Raw genomic sequence first — 20,923 nt, forward strand, 5'->3', positions numbered from 1 at the left:
GAAGTATGTCAATGTTTGCCAATGCCACATCTCCAGTGATTATGGGAGCTCCAGAAAGTTTTTTGGGTAAAGACGTTGACCCCTGGTACTATGCCAGTCCCTAAAAATGAGAAACAATGGCGTTGAAACAATGCGTCAATGATGATTTGTTTTTGATACCAACAACTTTGCTTATTTTGAGTTTGTGAACTATAATGCAATATACATTTTAGGTTAGCTTGTAACAAAGTGGCTGGTTTAAAAAATGTAGTGACCTGAAAATGGTTGTCTTGACATGCTAGCTTTTGTTTTTGGTTTTAATGTTAAAAATATTTTGTGCATGCATACTGAAACAATCTGTTACCAAATATACTTACTGCCCCGTAATTGTAATCTATAAAGTATTGTGTCTTACCTCCACTTCAACGTTGGTGCAGAACTGACAAACCGTCATAAGCAAAAGTTTTGCACTAAAATAAAAAAAAAATAGAAAATGGAATACAAAACATTTCTGTATTTTATGTGCATATACTGTAATTTAAATGGTTGGTGTTGTCAAAAGTAATTTTAGTTGGCAGATGCAGGATTTTTTCCTCAACAGTTTTTTACAGATCTGAAGTAATAAATCTAGCAAATTGCTGAACCTGATGTGTTAGTTGCTTTCCTAGTTTTCATCCAAACTTCCAATCTACAGAAATAGATCTCGTTTTATAAATATAGAGAATCCACTAGAGCAGGGATATGCAAACCGTGGTCCTCCAGCTATTTCAAAACTACAAGTCCCATCATGCCTCTGGGTGTCTTGCTTGTGGCTGTCAGAGTCTTGCTATGCCTCATGGGACTAGTAGTTCTGCAACAGCTGGAGGGCCACAGTTCACAGTGCATATCCCTGCAATAGAGGATATGTGACATAGAAATACCACACAGATTTGTAAGGGCAGCTGATAGGGTAAAGCTTTACAATAGTGAGTACCAAAGTCTTGCTCCTGTTTTACAGACTCCTCTCCTGTACTGCAATTGCTTACTTTAATTTTACTGCACACTGTAAGCTTCACACAGTGTGTATTAGAAGCTGCAGCATGAGAGAGAGATCCAAACTCAATTTCTGGCCGGAGAAAGGCCATAAGTATCCAACCCAGCCCGCCAGTCCATGGCTTGTCCATTTAAATGTATTGAATTTCAGTACTTTCAATCACCGAAGCTCAGAATCACATGTGGGCATGGCTTAGGGCAGTCTGTATGCAAATTCAGTCTTCCTAGAAACACATCTCCAGAACTAAACTTGCCCATGAAGGCATTGTGATATTTTATAACTGCTGCCAAGAGCAAGCCCAATGAATGCATCAAGGCTAATGGTTCTTGAGAGGAGTATTGAGGCAGTGTGCTGTGATGTTTTTAGTAAAGTTATAACCAGCACCCTGACAGTCCTCCAACTCAGCCATAATCTCCCTGTATTGCACACATTTAGAGATGTATATGTAATTAAAGTGTAAATCTTTTATTAAAAAATATCATTATTATATTGATAAAAAGGAGGAACTAGGAAAGGAAAAATATAAGCTACTTGAACTTTTGCTTTAAAGATGCTGTTTGGAATGGGTCTGGCTTGGTTAATGGAATGGTGAGACGTGCTGTGCAGCGGCTCCCGGTCCCTCCACTCTATACCGTGGCTTTGTGACAGAACTGGGCTCAGCATGGGCAAGCAGCAGTATAAGGAAGAGAAGCACAATGGCAGGAGATGAGCTGCATGGGTTAGTCTGCTTCTTCATTCTCTCCTCCACTGCTGCTAAGAACAGTCAGTTCTCCAAAATGGCGCAGGCTGCTCCTCCTGCTTCATAGATAGACAGCCATGTGGATGCACAGGTGAGCTCCAGGGGCTGGCTTCTGTTGTGGAAATTTTATTAGGACTAGTGTGGACATTTTTCAGGATGTGTTTTATTGTGGTTGTCATTATGGCTCCTGTTGTCAATTTGCTTGCATTAATCACATTAGAGCATGTACGGGAGAACTGTGACTGAGGAAAGACTACTGGCAGTGAAAACCTTCCCTTACATATGTAGACGCGTTCCCTCTACATAAACATCTCCGCCAGCAAACACTCCATGCGCGGGTCTGTTTGCCGGTATTAGATCTATGTGTATTGCGGTGCAGAGTCAATATCATTTTGATATCTATCTGCCTTTATGAAGAGACACACATACACCGTGTCAACAAATCAATCTGTTACATTAAAAATATTACACAGAATAATGGATAAATAGTAAATGATATACATATAAAATTCATAGACTTATATTCCTCAACCATAATGCTAAAAATTACATAATAATATATTAAAAATTGCCTATTAAAATTTCAAAAAAAGTTATATATATATATATATATATATATATATATATAAATATATATATATATATATAAATCTCAAAAAATGCATTTTAAAAATCATTAATAAAACAATTGATGTCTAATTCTATATTCAAACCAGCAGCTACGGAGCTGATGGATCCATTTAGTCTCATTCTGGCAGATGGCCTTTTTCATGTTAGTGCCCCTCCAATGTTTTTCTATTTTGTCAATACCACAAAATGTTAATTTACTCGGATCCCTATTGTGATGAAGTCTGTAGTGGTTTGACAAACTGCGCCTGTGAAAACCCTTTTTTTATGTTATTAATGTGCTCTCTTAGTCTGACACGTAATTCTCTTCAAATCTGTAAAGAAAAGCGCACGCAACCTCGGGCAATAACGCTTTAATAAAGGACAACAACACAGTACATTGGAATTGCACTCACACTTTTCCTTTAAGACAATCGCTTTACAGCATTCCAACAGGAGCTACTCGCTCCTCCCGTCCCTCCAGATGGTGACTCTGCGGTCTCCTCATTCGCGGCTGCCGCCGCTGTTTCCCCGCTCTCCTTCACTTCCTGTGTTGCCTGGTCACCGGATGCCGGTTCTAGTGCGCCTGCGCACTATACCAACGTAATCTACGGCGCCTCAGGAGAGCCTCAGCCAAAGCCGGAGCCACAAGTTGTACGGAGCTGCGAGGTGGGAGATTCAAGACACGGGTGCACTGCCTCTGCTGTTACTACGGACAACGCGTTTCGGAGGCGGAGCCTCCTTCCTCAGGTCCCACCTGGCCTATAGACTAAACAATACAAGACTTTGAAGCTAATAAGAGCCCATCAGAAATAATAGAAGTAGCACACTCAATGCTAATGTTACTACTAAAATTCCTCAATACAAATAAATAGCTCACTGCTTACATTTTTACATGGTTAATTAATCATTTATTTCTAGATTTGATGCTTACACTGTATATCCTTGCCAAGTCCAGGTAACTGTGTCCTAAGGCAGTCAAATACGTAATGAAATATAAAAAAAAACAGAAACATAAAATTAATTTTACCATATACAGAACAAACCGACTGTAATGTTAAAAAAACAAGATCTGTTAGTATTCCTTGTTTTCTGGGGAACAAGATAGAGACTTTGGTGAAAAAAAATGTTTTTTTATTTGATCCAGTAAGAGAATGGCAATCCATTTCGTGCTGTCACTGTCTACAGCTATACTTCCTGTATGCTGGATTCAGTAGGGACCTGGTCATTTCAGTACTGCAGCATTTATGCTTAAAATCTATCTGCAATTTATCTATGTGGTATTTATTTGTGTTTTTATACCTAAACCAGTTGGGGCAGCTTTTTCAGGGATTCAGGGCATACTGATTGAGGTGGAGTTTAGATAATTTATGAATGATCCAACTCCATATCTCAAATAAAATATCTAGGGACTGTTAAGGGACGGCACAGAATATCACAAAGGTGAGTACACCCCTCACATTTTTGTAAATATTTTATTATATCTTTTCATGTGACAACACTAAACAAATGGCACTTTGCTACAATGTAAAGTAGTGAGTGTACAGCTTGTTTAAAAGTGTCAATTTGCTATCTCCTTTAAAATAACAACACACAGCCATTATTGTCTAAACCGCTGGCAACAAAAGTGAGTACATTCCAAAGTTCAAATGTCCAAATTGGGCCCAAAGTGTCAGAATTTTGTGTGGCCACCCTTATTTTCCAGCACTGCCTTAACCCTCTTGGGCATGGAAGTCATCAAAGCTTCACAGGTTGCCACTGGAGCCCTATTCCACTCCTGCATGACAACATCATGGAGCTGGTGGATTTTAGAGACCTTGAGCTCCTCCACCTTCCATTTGAGGATGCCCCACAGATGCTCAATAGGGTTTAGGTCTGGAGACATGCTTGGCCAGTCCATCACCTTTACCCTCAGCTTCTTTAGGTCGTCTTGGACGTGTGTTTGGGGTAGTTATGTTGGAATTCTGCACTGCAGCCCAGTCTCCGAAGGGAGGGGATCATGCTCTGCTTCAGTATGTCACAGTACATGTTGGCATTCATGGTTCCCTCAATGAACTGTAGCTCCCCAGTTCTGGCAGCACTCAAGCATCCCCAGACCATGACACTCTTACAACCATGCTTGACTGTAGGCAAGACACACTTGTCTTTGTACTCCTCGCCTGGTTGCCGCCACACACGCATGACAGCATCTGAACCAAATAAATTTATCTTGGTCTCATCAGACCACAGGGCATGTTTCCAGTAATCCATGTCCTGGGTCTGCTTGTCTGCAGTCAACTGTTTGCGGTCTTTCTTGTGCGTCATCTTTAGAAGAGGCTTCCTTCTGGGATGACAGCCATGCAGACCAATTTGATGCAGTGTGCAGCTTATGGTCTGAGCACTGACAGGCTGACCCCCCACCCCTTCAACCTCTGCAGCAATTCTGGCAGCACTTATTCCTCTATTTCCCAAAGACAACCTTTGGATATGATGCTGAGCACATGCTCTCAACTTCTTCGGTCGACCATGGCGAGGCCTGTTCTAAGTGGAACCTTTCCTGTGAAACCGCTGAATGGTCTTGGCCATCATGCTGCAGCTTAGTTTCAGGGTCTTGGTAACCTTCTTATAGCCTAGGCCATCTTTATGTAGAGCAACAATTCTTTTTTTTTTTTAAATCCTCAGAGAGATCATTGCCATGAGATGCCATGTTAAACTTCCAGTGACCAGTATGAGAGAGTGATAGCGATAACACCAAACTTAACACATCTGCTCCCCATTCACACCGGAGACCTTGTAACACTAATGAGTCACATGACACTGGGGAGGGAAAATGGCTAATTGAGCCCAATTTGAGCATTTTCACTTAGGGGTGTACTCACTTTTTTGCCAGCAATTTAGACATTAATGGCTGTGAGTTATTTTGAGTGGACAGCAAATTTACACTGTTATGCAAGCTTTACACTCTACTTTACATTGTAGCAAAGTGTAATTTCTCCAGTGTTGTCACATGAAAAGATATAATAAAATCTTTACAAAAATGTAAAAGGTGTACTCCCTTTTGTGAGATACTGTACCCACCATCCCATTTTAATTTTTCTTAACTATATTCTTTACACCATCTGTTTTTGTATTTTGTATATTTTTGCTTAAAAACAGTGTATACATTAGAATTGTAGTTCAAGTCAAACCCATATTGCAACAGCCTAGTTGCTATCATCAAATTCCTTACAAATAGTTTTGGAATTACCACTAAAATATGTTGACCCCAAAAGAATTTTATGCAACAATTTCGATGCAAGGGTGACATCAATATGTTGTGCCAAATCATTTCAGCACTTCCAGATCTTTAAACATGTTTTTTTTTTTTTTTTTTTTAATCAAGAAAATGTTATTGTAAAGTGATATTGTAAGGCAATACATCATACAGACTGTACATTTGAAATCAAGTAAGGCACTAAACAAGTTGTAAATTCCATATAATAAAGTCAAAATAATGTCCATAGTACCAACAGAACACATAACCTTATACATATAAAAAATAATAGAGAAAAATACCAAATACCTTATGGAATCACAATCATATTTTAAAATTAAACGTATAACCATAAAACAGTAGAGTGTCCTAGTTATTTTCTGTCAATCTCAGATCAAAACAAATGATCGCAATCACCTGTTATCCTTTTGTATTACCGCTGGATTTGTAATTGCCGTGGGATTTTATTCAGAGTTGTAATAATCTATCAAGAACAAGTTGGGGGGGTGCTATTCCTGGTGTATCCAGCCAGCTCCGCCATATGTTCTCCAACTTCCTAGGGGACCTTCTACAATAGTAAGTGTTCTTCTCATGAACAAGAATAGAATTTACGGACTGGATCCACTGTGTACCAGTAGGGGAATGCAGAGGGAGCCATAGTCTAGATATTTGTTTTTAGCAAAGTATAATAACCGGATCAGGGCTATAACAAGTATGTGGGTGATACAGTTCCTCGTTTAAGTTCCCCAACAAGCACGTCAACGGATTCAACGTAAGTTGTACCTGATATACATTATTAATAGTAGAGATTATAGTGCTCCAATATCTCAACAACTTTGGGCATTTCCACAACATATGGAAAAAATCACCCGGGTGTATGTGGCACTTAGGGCAGATGGGTGTATCTCTTCTACCCCAGGCGTAAAGCTGAGTTGGGGTTCTATAGGTGCGATGCAACACAAAGAGATGGGACAATTTATGGGTAACAAACAACGACACCAAGGGACCAGTTGCCAGTATCTGCTCCCACTGTTCCCCACGAATGGGCCCGACATCCCTCTCCCACTTCTCTCTACAGGGAAGAAGATCTGGAGCCTGTAGATAAGACAGCAGAGTTGTATAGATTATAGAGATAATGCCTTTCCTTTCCCTGTCTATAAAAATAGATTCCAAAAAGGTGGATTCTGTAGGATGCAAGGGGGTATGTCTTTTCTGACTATATAAAGCATAACACAATTGTATATATTGATATCAACAGTGCCTAAGTTGTTAAACATGTTTAAAAATGCAGATCCACCAATGCACAATGAATGAGGTGAAAAGCAAAGGTTTTATGAAAAACGTGTACAATATGTGGTTCCCTTTAAAGGATAGTTCTACCTGCATGTTGTCATACGAGTGCTGTGTAAAGGCCCGTACACACGTGCAGATTGTCGGCCGAAAAGCTTCGGTCGACGACCGATCGGCCGATTGTAGGCTTGTTAGTATGATGCTTCCGACAGCCGACAGCGCACTTTCGGCCAAACAGAATCTGTCGTGCAAGCATTAAAATTTTTGTATGCCGACACCAGAGCGGCCGATTGTTCGCCAGTCAATACAGAATTCGGCCGACAGACAGCAGATTTGCAAGACTGGGCATGCTCAGAAAAGAAAAAAACACAAGGAAAGTTAACCATCACATGACATCACTTCTGCAGTCGGCTGTAGTCGGCGGACAAAATTCTTGTGCAGTCTTTTGCACTTTTCAACAGACACGACAGCCCGGGGACAAAAGACGGCCGATCGTTCGGCCGACGATCTGCACGTGTGTACGGGGCATTACTCAAGGTACATTCATGAGAGATCTACATTGTATTTAAGGGGTAGGGGGAGACAGGTAATGGTGGCACAGTGGACATTGTTGTGTACATCCAAGTGACAGGCCACTTGTCAAACTTAATTACATTTTGCAGTAACTGGAGAAGTTACATTAGAGCTGCAAAATCCTCAGCATATCCCTGTTATATTAACATTATTAATATGTAACCTGAAATTGATTTTTTTTTTTAGAACCCTAACTATTCTACATTCTTTTTTTTTCTTAGAATAAAATCGTTTTACTGTAGTCTAGAATATAGTCTTCATTAAAGATATTTCATCCCCAAATTATGTTTGATAAGAAATTGAGATCATATATTATCTCTAGCATAGATATATTGTAGAACAAACCCATCAATATCACATTCATAAAATGTTCAGAATGGAAATCAAAGTGGTAAGTTAATCATAATCATCATTATTCAATACCCATTTTTTCATATTTTATTCTTAAAACAAGGAATCTGACTAGTTAACCTTGAAAATTTTCCCAGTTTGTTACAACCCCTTTTCTGGAAAGTTTTATATAAATACTAATTTTTATGTAACATGCTAACATTCTCACTGAACTTAGAAATGAGAATATTTATACTGGGTAAAAAATATCCTTTTACTGGAAAATTGATTAAAAACTTCTACCAGAAAAAAATGTGTCACTATTTTGCTATACTAATCCTCGTTGACGAAATGGCTGGATCTTCTGACCGAGACTTTCACTACAAGTTCATTTTTTTTCACTGGCTGCCATAGTGAAGAAAGGTTCTCTGATACATACAAGAAATGCCACATGCTTTTTATAAAATGCTGCAGTTAGGTTTGCAGTATATACCACAATATCAGATTGTTGGGAGATATGAGGAAGAGACAGTGCACACTAATTAAACTGGTGTTGGATTTTATACCAGAATTGTTATCATAATGAAAAATTACTTTTTTCTAATTAGCTAATGTGCATATGTTTAATTGATAATAAATCCAATTGGCATAGCAATAGCGATCCCTGTGAGAGCTATTAATAGTGGTTGTATTAAAAGTCTATTAAAATACATACCAGAGTATTTGGGTATCGAAGGATAATGGGTTGAACAGGGACTGCCGGATAAAAAGCACCTAAGCAATAAGAGTGAATATTAACATTAAACATTAAAGCAGAATTTATTAACATATAACAAATATTTCACATGTTCCTGTGAATAGAATTTGGACCTTTTACCCCATCACATTAACTATAGCTAAAAAAAAAAAATCACTCACTAGTTTTAAAAACACATAACACTGCCCATTCACCAGTATATAAAATATATATATTTTTTTAATTAAATGTATTCAAGTTTAATTTTTGTTGTTATACGCCATACCATGAGAGTTGAAAGAACAAAACTCTCTATAGTCTTTGGTCTGTTGTTTCCACCTGTGGGATTTAAAAACATGTAACCTGTGGAACTGAACAAATAATTCTGGTAAGCTTCTGCACTGTGATTGGTCCTTCATATACCAAATTCTGGACACAGGAAACAGACTGGGACTATACCAAAATATTATTCTTCATTACTATAGTTATAATTACTATAGTTATAATTACTATAGTTAGTTGTTCCCTTTTGCCCTGTTACATACAAAAGCATTTTTTCATATCTGTTCAAAAAGTGCAAAATACCTGCTGATCCTCCCAGAAACCAAGTGAGCTTGAAACCTCTTGAAATTAGTTGAAAACACAATTCCTCTGCTGCACTGAAATCCCAAGGACTCCTTTTAGGTCTGTTCAGGTTGGGGATGAGCAGATGTAGGCAAACCCTGGTCAGCACCATGCAAGGTTTGCTCAAGCATTTAAATATGTCAATATACCATAATACCTATGAACTGCAGAGCACCTCCCCACATGTTTAAGAGATGAGCAAAGACGAGGGTATTCTTTAGCCTAAATCAGAATCAAGCAACTTAGGGTGACAATATTGTCCCTTCATATATAAAATACAATGAGAGGAAATTGTAATCCTAGAACAGAAAGTACATCATATATTGCCATCCTAAAGCCCCGTACACACGTACCGATCGTCGTCATACAAACATCGGCGGACGAAAGATCTGCTGATTGTACGCTTGTTAGTATGGTGCCTCCGACAGCTGTCTGCGCACATTCTGCGGACAAGAGTCTTTCTTGCAAACATGAAAATTTTTGTATGCCGACACCAGAACGGACGATTGTTCGCCAGTCAGTACAGAATTCTGCCGACAGACCGCAGATTTGCAAGACTGGGCATGCTCAGAAAAGAAAAAACACAGGGAAAGTTAACCATTACATGACATCACTTCTGCAGTCGGCGGACAAAATTCTTGGGCAGTCTTTGCACTTTTCAACAGACACCGACATCCCGGGGAGAAAAGACGAACGTTTGTATGCCGACGATCGGTACGTGTGTACGGGGCTTTAAACCGAAAGTGTCAGGATTGCCAGACAAAAATGAAGAAAAAAAATGGAAAAGAAAACTAATGACACAAAAGACTGGTAAGCTACCAAATATAAATATTTTTTTCTTGGGTTTAAGTACACTTTATCTCCTTTCAGGCACTGAACACAATTACCTTGATATGGTTACTTACCCCCAACTATAACTCTGGGGTTTTTCAGTAAAGGAAAACTGAGTTCATTTACTCAGGAGCTAAGAACCGATGCACCCAGCCACATCAGATACACCGTGAATAGTGGGAGGAACAGAAGGATTTTGGCACTCCCAGTTTTGGTTCGCTTGTTTACAAGCCAATACAAGCTTGTAGATTTGACATAGTTACTCTGATTGAAAGAAAGGCACAAGTCTATCCAGTTCAACACACAAAAAAAAAAACACACACACAAATTCAAACCCCCCATATACACTATACTATAACCACAGTTGATGCAGAGGAAGGCAAAAGAAAATTAAAAATAAAGCATGATCCAAATTGCTCCAACGGGGGGAAAAAAATCCTTCCTGTTCCCCCAAGAGGCAATTGGATATTCCCTGGATCAAATTTACCTATAAATATTAGTATCCAATTATGTTATGTGCATTTAGGAAAGAAATCAGGCCTTTTTTGAAACAATCTACTGAGCTGGCCAGAACCAGCTCTTGAGAGAGTCTATACCATATTTTCACAGCTCTTACTGTGAAGAAGCCTCTTTTACTCCAGATGTAAATGGTGCCTCCTCGTCCTCTGTGATGACCTTAAAGTGACTAATACCAAATTCACTATAAAAACCACTTACAGTATGTGTTTATACATGTTGATCATATCCCCCCTTTATTTCCTCTTCTCAATAGAGAATACATTAAGTTCAGCTAATCTCTCTTTATAACTGAGCTCCTCCATGCCTCCGGTTTTGATTGTCCTTCCCTGCACTTTTTCCAGTTCCCCAAAATATTTTTGTGAGCTGGTGCCAAATCTAAACTGCATATTCCAGATGAGGTCCTATTAATAATTTGTACAAGGCCAAAAGGATGTCTCTTTCTCTGAAGTTCATATCTCTTAATACAAGAAACGATTTTGCTTGCTTTGGAAATAGTAGCTTGGCATTGCATTCAAAAATTAAGCCTATGATCTACCAGAACTAGCCGCTGGATTGCTTTTACAAGCAGCAGGAGGGGGTGTCTCCCCCCTCCTGCCGCCTTCCAAGGATTGATCAGGCTGTCCCATCCCACTGATCTTTGTGTGATCAAATACTTTTACGGGCAGAGGAGGGATCTGGGGTCTTACATGCGAATGTACAAGTTGGTCCCACACGCAAACAGTGATGGTCACACACATGTGAGGTATCACAGTGAATGTCAGATCATGGGCAGTAATTATAGCACTGGACCTGCTGTATAATCCAAAGTGGTAACCTGTAAAGACTTTTAAAATGTTGCCTATGAATAGTAAAATTTTACTTGCATGTCGCCGCTGCACAGGTGTGCGCAATTTTTTTACATGTTTGGTATCTATTTACTCAGCATAACATCATCTTTTATACCGTATTTTAGAGAAAAATTGGGTTATGTATTGGGATTTTTGCATTAAAATTAAAATGTGTATATCTACCAAAAAAAAATGTGTTTGAAAAACCACTGTGAAAAATACCGTGTGACATAAAAATGCAAAAAACTCACCAATCTATTATCTAGGGCTTCTGCTTTAAAAAATAAATAAATATATATATATATATATATATATATATATATATATATATATATATATATATAAAATATATAGTGCTTTGCCCCTCAACCCCAAGAACAATCTCAGCCCCTCTGGCACACCTGGCAATAGTATAAGTGCAAAGACCAATGAAAACACACACGTTATGCTAAAACACAGAAATGTCTTTATACTTTAAGGTTTCTGTGGAAAAATAGGAAAAATAGGAGACAGTAACAGTATATTCTTGAATGGATTAGCTGAAGAGCAATAACTGACATCAAGAGCAATATAACTCAATATATTATATCAGGCTGCTTTCATGGGATTCCACAACTGTTAATAACCCCAAAAGCAGAGGCAAACACTTCAATAACAACAAATCACAAGATGGGAACTCTATACTGGCTTGCTGGCCTCTACTTAAATTGGCACTATGAGTCCAGGCAGGCGGAGAGCAGAATGACTTTCTCTTATGTCAAGACCTCTCTCTTCTGACACCACAGGCCCAAATACAAACACTGTACCTAATTCAGTGCTTAGTGGTTTAACTCCTAAGTCAGACTACACTGCACATACACTACATATACAGAGCCCTGAATATGTGTGTGCGTGCCCGTATGGCACCAGTAACTTCAGTCCCTTGGAAGAAGGATGAGGCCTTGTATCTTCGGCTAGCCACTTTAGTTGGTGCACTTAGAAGTTCTACTTGGCAAAGTGTAAATTGTTGTATGCTAACAGTATTCAGATAGCAAGGCAGATACTGTGACTGCTTAACAGGGCTTAAAAGGGCTTCAATATAACCCAGGTTCTGGCAAGTTAGGGCAAAGTGAAGTAACTCTGCCTGTGTGCAGTGTCCTTGTTTCCTGCAGATGGGCAATTTCCCCCTCACCAATCCTGCAGTGCTGTTTGTGCAGGTGCATTTGAATATCCACCTTGGATCCCCCTCTCTCAGGCTGGATGTCCCCAACTTGCCATGGATGCCTGAAACAACATGGTGGGCTGACCCGGGAGGCAACACCTCTCCCCTGGGCCCAGTGTCTTCTGGCTCGTGGTGACCGATTTCTCCTCAGCAGACAAGATGGTATCCTTCATTCCTTCCTTGCCAGAGAATGTTGGGGCATGTAGTCCTGACCCCAGTGGTTAGAATGGAGCCACCTGTGTCAGGAACTACATGTCCCAGAGTTCTTTGCAGTTCTTCAGTCCTCCCTGGATTGGCTAGCTCCTTCTAAAAATGAGAAACAGGGGAGGGTACTGAGTGTCTGAATTCCCTTCTCTCACTGCAAAGTGAGAGGAGGAGAGGGAGGGGTGAAATTCCTTTGCAGCTGCTGGCAGGCACTCTCCCTTCAGTGAGAGCCTCGGTCAGCTTGGCATGGTTGCAGAAGATGTGGGGCACCCGCTACATATATGTTTGGGGTTCTAAGATATTTTCTATCAAAAATACTGATTGTTACATGCAAAGAAAAAGTGATCACGTGGTAAACCTCATTTGCTACTTAGTCACCCAATTAAACCGTGCATTGAGGTCAGCTTGTAATTTGCAGATATCCTGTAAGGGAGCCAAAAAGCTGATCTTGGTTTGATCAGCTGCTTTGGAGGGCAGAGGAGAGATCTGGGGTCTAATAGATCCCAGATCTCTAGATAAAAAGGACCTGTCATGGCCCATGCTATCACAAGGGATGTTGCTCACCCCTTGTGATTACAAAAAGGTTCAATAAAAAAAAAAAAAATACAAGTACAGTGTGAACCTTTTTGTTTAAGTAAATTTTATTGAGATTTGTAAAATATAAAAGCAAAAGGTTTAAATAGCACAATAAATTGGGTCACAACCCTGTAATAAGAGTAAGGATTTTTTGAGGACATAATCAATAAACAAATATCATAGACAAAGCTGTTACACCAAAATGTGAAACCGCATAAACTAGCAAGAGAAAAGTGGCTATCTAGGAGGGTAGAGAGACGTGGATGGAGTACCCTGGGGGTTTGCTCCTATCCCAGGAAAGGTCCAAGCACCTGAAATAAAAATGAAATCAAATATGTAAAGGTTGGTTACTCTCAGCTTATGGGAGAGGTGGAAAGAAGAACCAATATTGGAACATTAAAAAAAAAAAAAAAACTAAATCAAGTGACTTGAAACTCGAATACTTAAACCAGTCCTAGAGTTTTGACTGTAACAGTGTCATGTGTTTAGTTAAAGCAGCATGAATTACGGATGAGGGCGCACCTTCATACAGAAGGAGCCTTGTCCCCAGGTCTGGAGAGGCCTGCTCTTGGCTTGCCAGACCAGGTTCATTTGGATCCTCCAGAGGAGGCCCTGAAAGGCTTTGAGTCCTTGTCATTCGACCCTGAGGGAGTAAAAAACTTATTATGAGCCGAAAAGGAAGGCCCACATCTATAACAAGGTTCCTTGCTCTTAGTAGCCTGTGGAAGAAAGGTACTCTTCCCCCCCCCCCCCCCGTGAGACCTTTTATGATGTCATCCAGGGTATCAGGCAATCTCCTTGAAAGGGAAGATCAGTCAAGGCCTTTTTAGAAGTCTGGTCCACAGACCAGCACTTGAGCCAAAAGACAAGCCGAAGGACCACTACCAAAACAGAGCCCCGAGCTACTAGGGTAGCCACATCCAAAGAAGCATCACAGATAAACTTGGCATAACAGACAGATAAACCCCTGGACCAGCTGATCCGCCAGCTCAGCAAAGGCAGGGGGGAGCTGTTCTCCCTCCAGGTCACGGCGTAAAAGCTTAGCCCACTCGGTCAGTGTTTGCGACACCAGGCCAATGGTGAATATCGGCCTCAGTACCGAACTAGCCAGAGTGTACATATTTCGGGCCACATCCTCTGCCTTTCTGTCAGCCTGATGCTTAAAGGCCGGGGACTCTTCAACCGGAATCATGGTTGTTCAATCTGGAAACCGGAGGGTCCACCACCGGTGGATAAATCCACCTGTTAAGGAGGGACTCCTCATAGGGGCAACGCCTAGTAAAGCGCTTCAGGACCTCACGGGGGCCCTTTGGTCATCCCCATTTATTAGCGACAGTTCTGTAAAAATAGGAGAGGAAAGGAAACACCTTAGCTGCTCTGGATGTCTTGTGAGTGCCAAAGGGAACCTTGGATCCATCGCAGCTGCAGCCTTCATCTTCAAGGTCTCACGCACAGATACAATCAGTGCTTCCACCAGCACCTTTTTGTACGCGGTTGCAGACATGGAGGAATCATCCTATCAGAGGATTCCAGGCGCGTGGTTGCAGACCCAGCAGGCTGACCCATGTCCGCAGCGGCCGAGTCAGATTCAGAATCTGATTAGACAGATGAGGCAGGGGGTTAATCACATTTGGTGCAGACCTGCCCTGCAGTGAAGGTAGTCCCCTAAAAATAACTCTTAGCACATTCAGGGAGAGTTGGACCTAATATACGATCATTTTTAAGAACATCCCAATTTTTATTCAGGATGTTCTTAATTTGTTTATGTTGGGTAGAAAAGGAGGTAAAGAAGGACTGTTTGAATTTATTATCGTTAGTTTGGTGTGGCTTGTCTTCCAAGAGAGTACTCTTATCCAGAGTGGACACCTTTTGTATTCCTGTATCGATAACTTCTCCATTATAACCTTTTTCTAAGTAATATTGGTACAACTGCATCGCAATCGTAACAATTTGCTAGAAGGGACAGATTTTAACCAAGCCTTATGATGGCAACTATCCATCGGAATGTAACCATTACGGTCAATGGGTTTGAAATGGGTCTTAATTTCTAATTGGTGGTTAATAATCGCTATCTCAAGAAAATTTATTTTTTTACTACTTGCCTCATAATTTAGAGAGAATCAAGGTTACCATTCCAAAAGGAGGAGGATGTCATCTATGTACCTAGCCCAAAGGACCATTTTGGGCCTCTCCCGGGCATAGACGACATCCTCCTCCCATTTGGCCATAAACAAATTCGCCAAACTGGGGGCGAGTTTGGCTCCCATGGCAACTTCCTTCTGTTGTAAATAAAAAACATTCTTAAACCAAAAGTAATTATGTTTGGTCGCAAACTCCAAAAGTTCCATGATCTTGTTAGACCAGGGGGAGAGTATCGTCCCTAGATAAGTAGTATTTGCCATCAATTCCAGATGGTGAGGTATGCATGTAAAGAGGGCAGCCACATCCGCAGTAGCTAATAGCAGCTGCCTTGATATTCTATGCTCTCCAATAATCTGATAGTATCTTTGGTATCTCTCAAGTATGAAGGTGTCTTTCTACCCAGGGGTTGCAAGTAGAAATCTATACATCCTATATGGACAGTGACGAAATATATCCCACTTGCTATGGGACGTCCATGGGACAAATGGGATTCTTATGCACCTTCAGGAGATAGTGTGTTACAGGGATCCTAGGGGCAACAGGTACCAAATAAGATCTCTTTTTTTTGTCGATAATGCCTCGGTCAAAAACTTTATCCACCAACTTAGCCAATTCTCTCTTGTAACGAGTAGTAGGGTCATGGGATAATTGGCTGTAAGTCTCACCATCACTTAGTATTCTAGACATTTCGTTTAGATAATCGGTTTTATCCAACATTATAATCCCCCCGCCTTTGTCAGCAGGACGAAAAAAACTTTTTTTTCTTTCACATAATTGTTTCAAATCTAATCTTAAATTGGGGTGTTCACGTATATTTATAAGTGATAACTTCTCTAAATCTTTTAAAACCAAATCTCTAAAAACATTAATGGAGGGGCCATGGGACATGGAGGAATAAATAATGATGGATTTGAGAGGCCTGAATAGACAGCGCCCCCAATTTCCATCGTCAATCTTGTTCTTATGGGGTTAGCAATGAAATGTCTCTGTACATTTAATTTTCAAATATATTTATGTACATCAATAAATGTATCAAATTTATGGAGTTTTTTACGGGGGACAAACTTCAATCCTCTATCCAGGGTCAATTTCTCTGCATCTGTTAATACAATATGGCTAAGATTGAGAATACCCTGGCCAGCTAAGCTAAAAAGTATGATCGTGCTCTATATTCGTGGTCTGGGAGGATTAATAACTTAAAAATGGACATAGTACCTCGTTTTCTTTATCTTTTCCAAACTATTACTATTGTGGTTCCCCACACCTTTTTTGTCGCTCTGCAATCTGCTTTTACAAGGTTCATTTGGAGAGGTAAATGACCTAGATTACATAGAACAATTCTGTCCCTTCCCAAAACAAAAGGAGGTGTAGGTGCACGGGGCCTTTACTATTACCATGTCACAGCAGTTTTAACCAGGTTGGTGAATTGGTTTCAACACTCCCATTCCAAGCAATGGGTCCTTATAAAACAGTTCATTGCTCTACATGATCTTCAGGCAGTTCCTTGGATAGATTTACCTTTCCGTGGTCCATCCACCTCTTTGCCTTTTTTTCCATCTCATTTTTGGAGAATCTGAAACAAATTACAATCTCAACTGGGGCTCTCCTCTAAAGTGGCCCCTGTGGTGGTACGTACACGATTTCTGTCTTGGAATAAGAAGTAGCAACGCCGATTATCCCAAATCCTTTGTCAGGGAAATCTTCAGCCTTTGTCAAATGTAATCTCTATACAGCAGCATTTAATCACACACTGGTTGGAATACCGGCAATCGACACCTGACCATGTTCTTTCAGTGGTATATAAGGTCCTTCTCATTAAACTTCATCCATATTTTCCAGAATTTACAACTAAATGGGCATTAGATCTGAACTTTCAAATTACACCAGAGGAGTGGGTAAAATCCTTCCCCCTTACCCACGGTTGGTCATAGGCAAGTAAGGCTCATGAGACAAACTTTAAGCTTCCCTCTCATTGGTATTAGTGCTTCACCAGATGTATTTGGATATATGTTGGCGCTGTTTTTCTGCCAAAGGGCATCCATCTTACACATTTGGTGGGAATGCCCATTAATTCATAATTTTTGGGATTTGATTTTGCGGCTTTTTACTACTGTTATTATATTGGGGTGTTCAGTTAAAAATATATGTGAACAAATATACGTGAACACCCCAATATGGCTCAAATCACTGAGCCAATGCTATCAATGCTATCTATCTTACCTGGTCCCATAGGCAAATGGCACATGCTCCCCCTCTGGTTGAGTGGGTTGCACAGATGGATTATATTGAGAGAATGGAGTCCCTTCTGAACAATGTCACCAAACATGGCTCTCTTTGGGGTTGATTAGGAAGTCATCTGAAATGTGAAACCTCCTTAATCTGTTGCATACTAACTTTCCTGATATTATGAGACAATGATGTGTTTATTTTCTTTTTTTAGTTATAGCTAGGTTTCTGTATTGGCCCATCCTTTTTACCAGCATTAGTAACAGTCCCTATTATGCACATTTAATGGTTCCCAGGGGATTTTTATATGTCATATTATGTAAACTATTACAAATGCAGTATTTTTTATTGACTTGTGAAAATTCTTTTTTTTTTTTTACCTGTATGTGTATACCATTTGTTGTAACACAATTTTGTTTTTTTAAAAAAGTTCCTAATAAATTTAGATTGAAGCGAAGAAAACATTCTTTTGAACACCAACGTTTTTAGAAAGTCACACAGTTTAAGTTATTCAATAAACTGCAGCTCTATTTCCAAAACTTACCTGGCTTGAATGATATTACACAGGAACGATTTGTACAGGTACCTTCTGGAAAAATCAGAACCTGATAAAAAAAAAAAAAAGAAGAAGAGGGGGTCATTGAAGTTAACAGCAATTATGCATGCACACAGCAATAGGACTTGTGCAGTCCTAGGAGAGGAGTGCAGACAGAATGGTGGTGGAAGTGAAGTATATGCAGCTGAGGGGTGCGGTGTGTATGGCAGTGGGTAGCTTGTGCAGGGAGAAGGGTTTAGAGTGTATGGAGGTGGGTAGTATTTGCAGGGAGAGGGGTATGGAGTGTATGGCAGTGGGTAGTATGTACAGGGAGAGGGATACAGAGTGTAGGAGAGGAGGGTGGAGTGTATAGCGGTGGGTAATATGTGCAAGGAGAGGAGTGTATGTCGGTGGGTAGTATGTGCAGGGAGAGGAGTGCAGACTGTATGGTGGTGGGTATTATGTACAGAGAGGAGTGAGGAGTGTATAGCAGTGGCTAGTATATACAGAGAGAGGGGTAGGGAGTGTATGATGGTGGGTAGTATGTGCTGGGAGAGGAGTACAGATGGTAGGAAAGTATATATTGTGAACAAGTCCTAAGTCATTGCTCCAGCACTACAGAGGCCACTGGGCAGTGGCATGCATGGAGCAATTTACGCTGGCTACAGGCACAGAGCAGTAGTACTGGCCTCCCACCCCTCTGCAGACACTGCACTCTTCCCCTCCTCAAGTCCCTGCACACAAGTTCCTCCTGACATCTTACAAAACCCCAACTTACCTCCCCATACATATCCACCTGTCACTAAATACATACAGTGTCTCTAAGTTGATACACCGTCGGCATGGATTTTTCCTTCACCTCTATCAGAATTAATTCCTGCAGCTGGCATCTCTCCCAGAGGGAATTTGGGCAAAGAGCTCCCATCTGGCCATCACTTGTCAGTGGCAGCGGGAAGCGCTGCATCTACCCCATAGACATATTTTTTACTAGCAGCGCTGGAGCACACTGAGTGTGCTGGGAGAGGTGGAGAATCCAGGCCGGTCGTGTTTAACCACTTAGCTACTGGGCACTTTTACCACCTTCCTGCCCCGGCCAAATTTTCAGCGTGGTCACACTTTGAATGACTATTGCTACACTGTACCTATATGAATTATCATTTTTTTCACACAAATAAGAGATTTCTTCTGGTGGTATTTATTCGCCACTGGGTTTTAGATTTTTTGCTAAATAAATGAAAAAAAAAAAAAAAGACAGAAAATGTAGATAAAGAAAAAAAAACGATTTTCATAGTTTGTTATAATTAGTTATATTTAGCAAACAGGTAATTTTTCCTGCCTAATGGGCACTGATGAGGCAGCACTGATGGATACTGATAGGCAGCACTGATGGGCACTGATAAGCGTTACTGAAGGGCACTGATAGGTGAAACTGTATGACACTGATAGGCAGCACGGAAGGGCACTGCTAGGCAGCACTGAGGAGGAGGCACTAATTGGCAGCACTGGTGGGCACTGAAAGGGGGTACTGAAAAGCACTGATAGGCAGAACTAAAAGACACTGATAGGCAGCATGGATGGGCACCGCTAGGCAGCACTGATAATGTCAGAGAAGTCCATAAGGTAGTTAGAACTTTCCGCCATTAGATGGCGCCAAGCTGGCTATTTAAACTGACTCTCTGCATGGATTCATTGCTGTTTGGTCTGCAGCTTCCTGTGTACTGTTCCTGACTTCCTGTGACCTCTGATCTTGATCCGGCTTGTTGTCCCTAACCTGTGCTTGTCTGCTTCCTACCCTGACCCTGGCTTGTCTTCTGGATTTCGCTTCTGCCTGTTGATCCTGCATTGCTGCTCTCCTGGTAACGAACCCGGCTTGTGACCCGATTACTCTGCTGCCTATCGTCTATGTCCTTCCTGCCCGACCATTACCTACCCAGCTTGTTTGACCCTGCACCCTGCTCATCCGGCCTGCTACAACTCCAGCACAGCAAGCTCACTTCCAGCAGTCTCATACCAGCCCACTCACTGCGGCCACGCTACTACTGGACTGATTGCAGGCACTCCTACGTCACCGTGCTTCTGTGGCTGCTGTCTCACTATCAGAGGCCCACGAGCCGGAGTTGTACGAGAGGCCCTCCTCTACACGTCAGGCTCACCTACCAGGTACGTGACAGTACCAAACAGCCATGACTGAGCCTGCAAGAGGAACCTCTCCAGTGGATGAAATCTGTCAGCACCTCGCTGTGCTTTCTCAAGCAGTTAAGACGCTACAGGAAGGATATGTTCATCTGGAGGAACGTGTTCTGTCCTGGACTACACCACCAACTATCCCTGCCTCAGTTCCCACCTCTGCCGCATCTGGTATTCAAGCTGGGACTGTAACCAATCCTACAGTAATGATGTTATCCTCTGAACCTCAAGTACCAACCCCTGAGAGGTTTTCCGGTGACCGGAGTAAGTTTAGAGCGTTCCGAAACGCATGTCAACTTTACTTTGCTCTGCAGCCACTGACTTTTTCCCTGGAATCCACTAAGGTAGGATTCATCATCTCTCTGCTTCAAGATGAACCACAGTCCTGGGCCCACCAGTTGTTAGAAGAGAATAACGCACAACTCAATACCATGCAATTATTCTTTGACGTCATGTCACGGCTATAGGACGACCCACAGCGGACCACCACCGTTGAGGCAGCTCTACATGCTCTCCAGCAAGGCCGCAGAGCA

At 41.1% G+C, this 20,923-nt stretch overlaps 1 protein-coding gene across 1 annotated transcript in view; it reads right to left on the reverse strand.

The window, feature by feature from the left end:
• LPCAT2 (lysophosphatidylcholine acyltransferase 2) overlaps positions 1 to 20,923 on the reverse strand; it is a gene marked incomplete at its 5' end in the record, with an annotated part of 226,525 nt that overhangs the window by 87,359 nt on the left and 118,243 nt on the right. Inside the window, 4 exons of the mRNA XM_082270732.1 lie at positions 395 to 449; positions 3,292 to 3,326; positions 8,498 to 8,556; positions 18,213 to 18,273. Of these exons, the coding sequence (XP_082126858.1) occupies positions 395 to 449; positions 3,292 to 3,326; positions 8,498 to 8,556; positions 18,213 to 18,273 (210 nt within the window). The remainder of the gene's footprint in view (positions 1 to 394; positions 450 to 3,291; positions 3,327 to 8,497; positions 8,557 to 18,212; positions 18,274 to 20,923) is intronic.

This window comes from Pelophylax lessonae (genome assembly GCF_965119305.1).
Source record: "Pelophylax lessonae genome assembly, chromosome: 10".
Taxonomy (NCBI): Eukaryota; Metazoa; Chordata; class Amphibia; order Anura; family Ranidae; genus Pelophylax; species Pelophylax lessonae.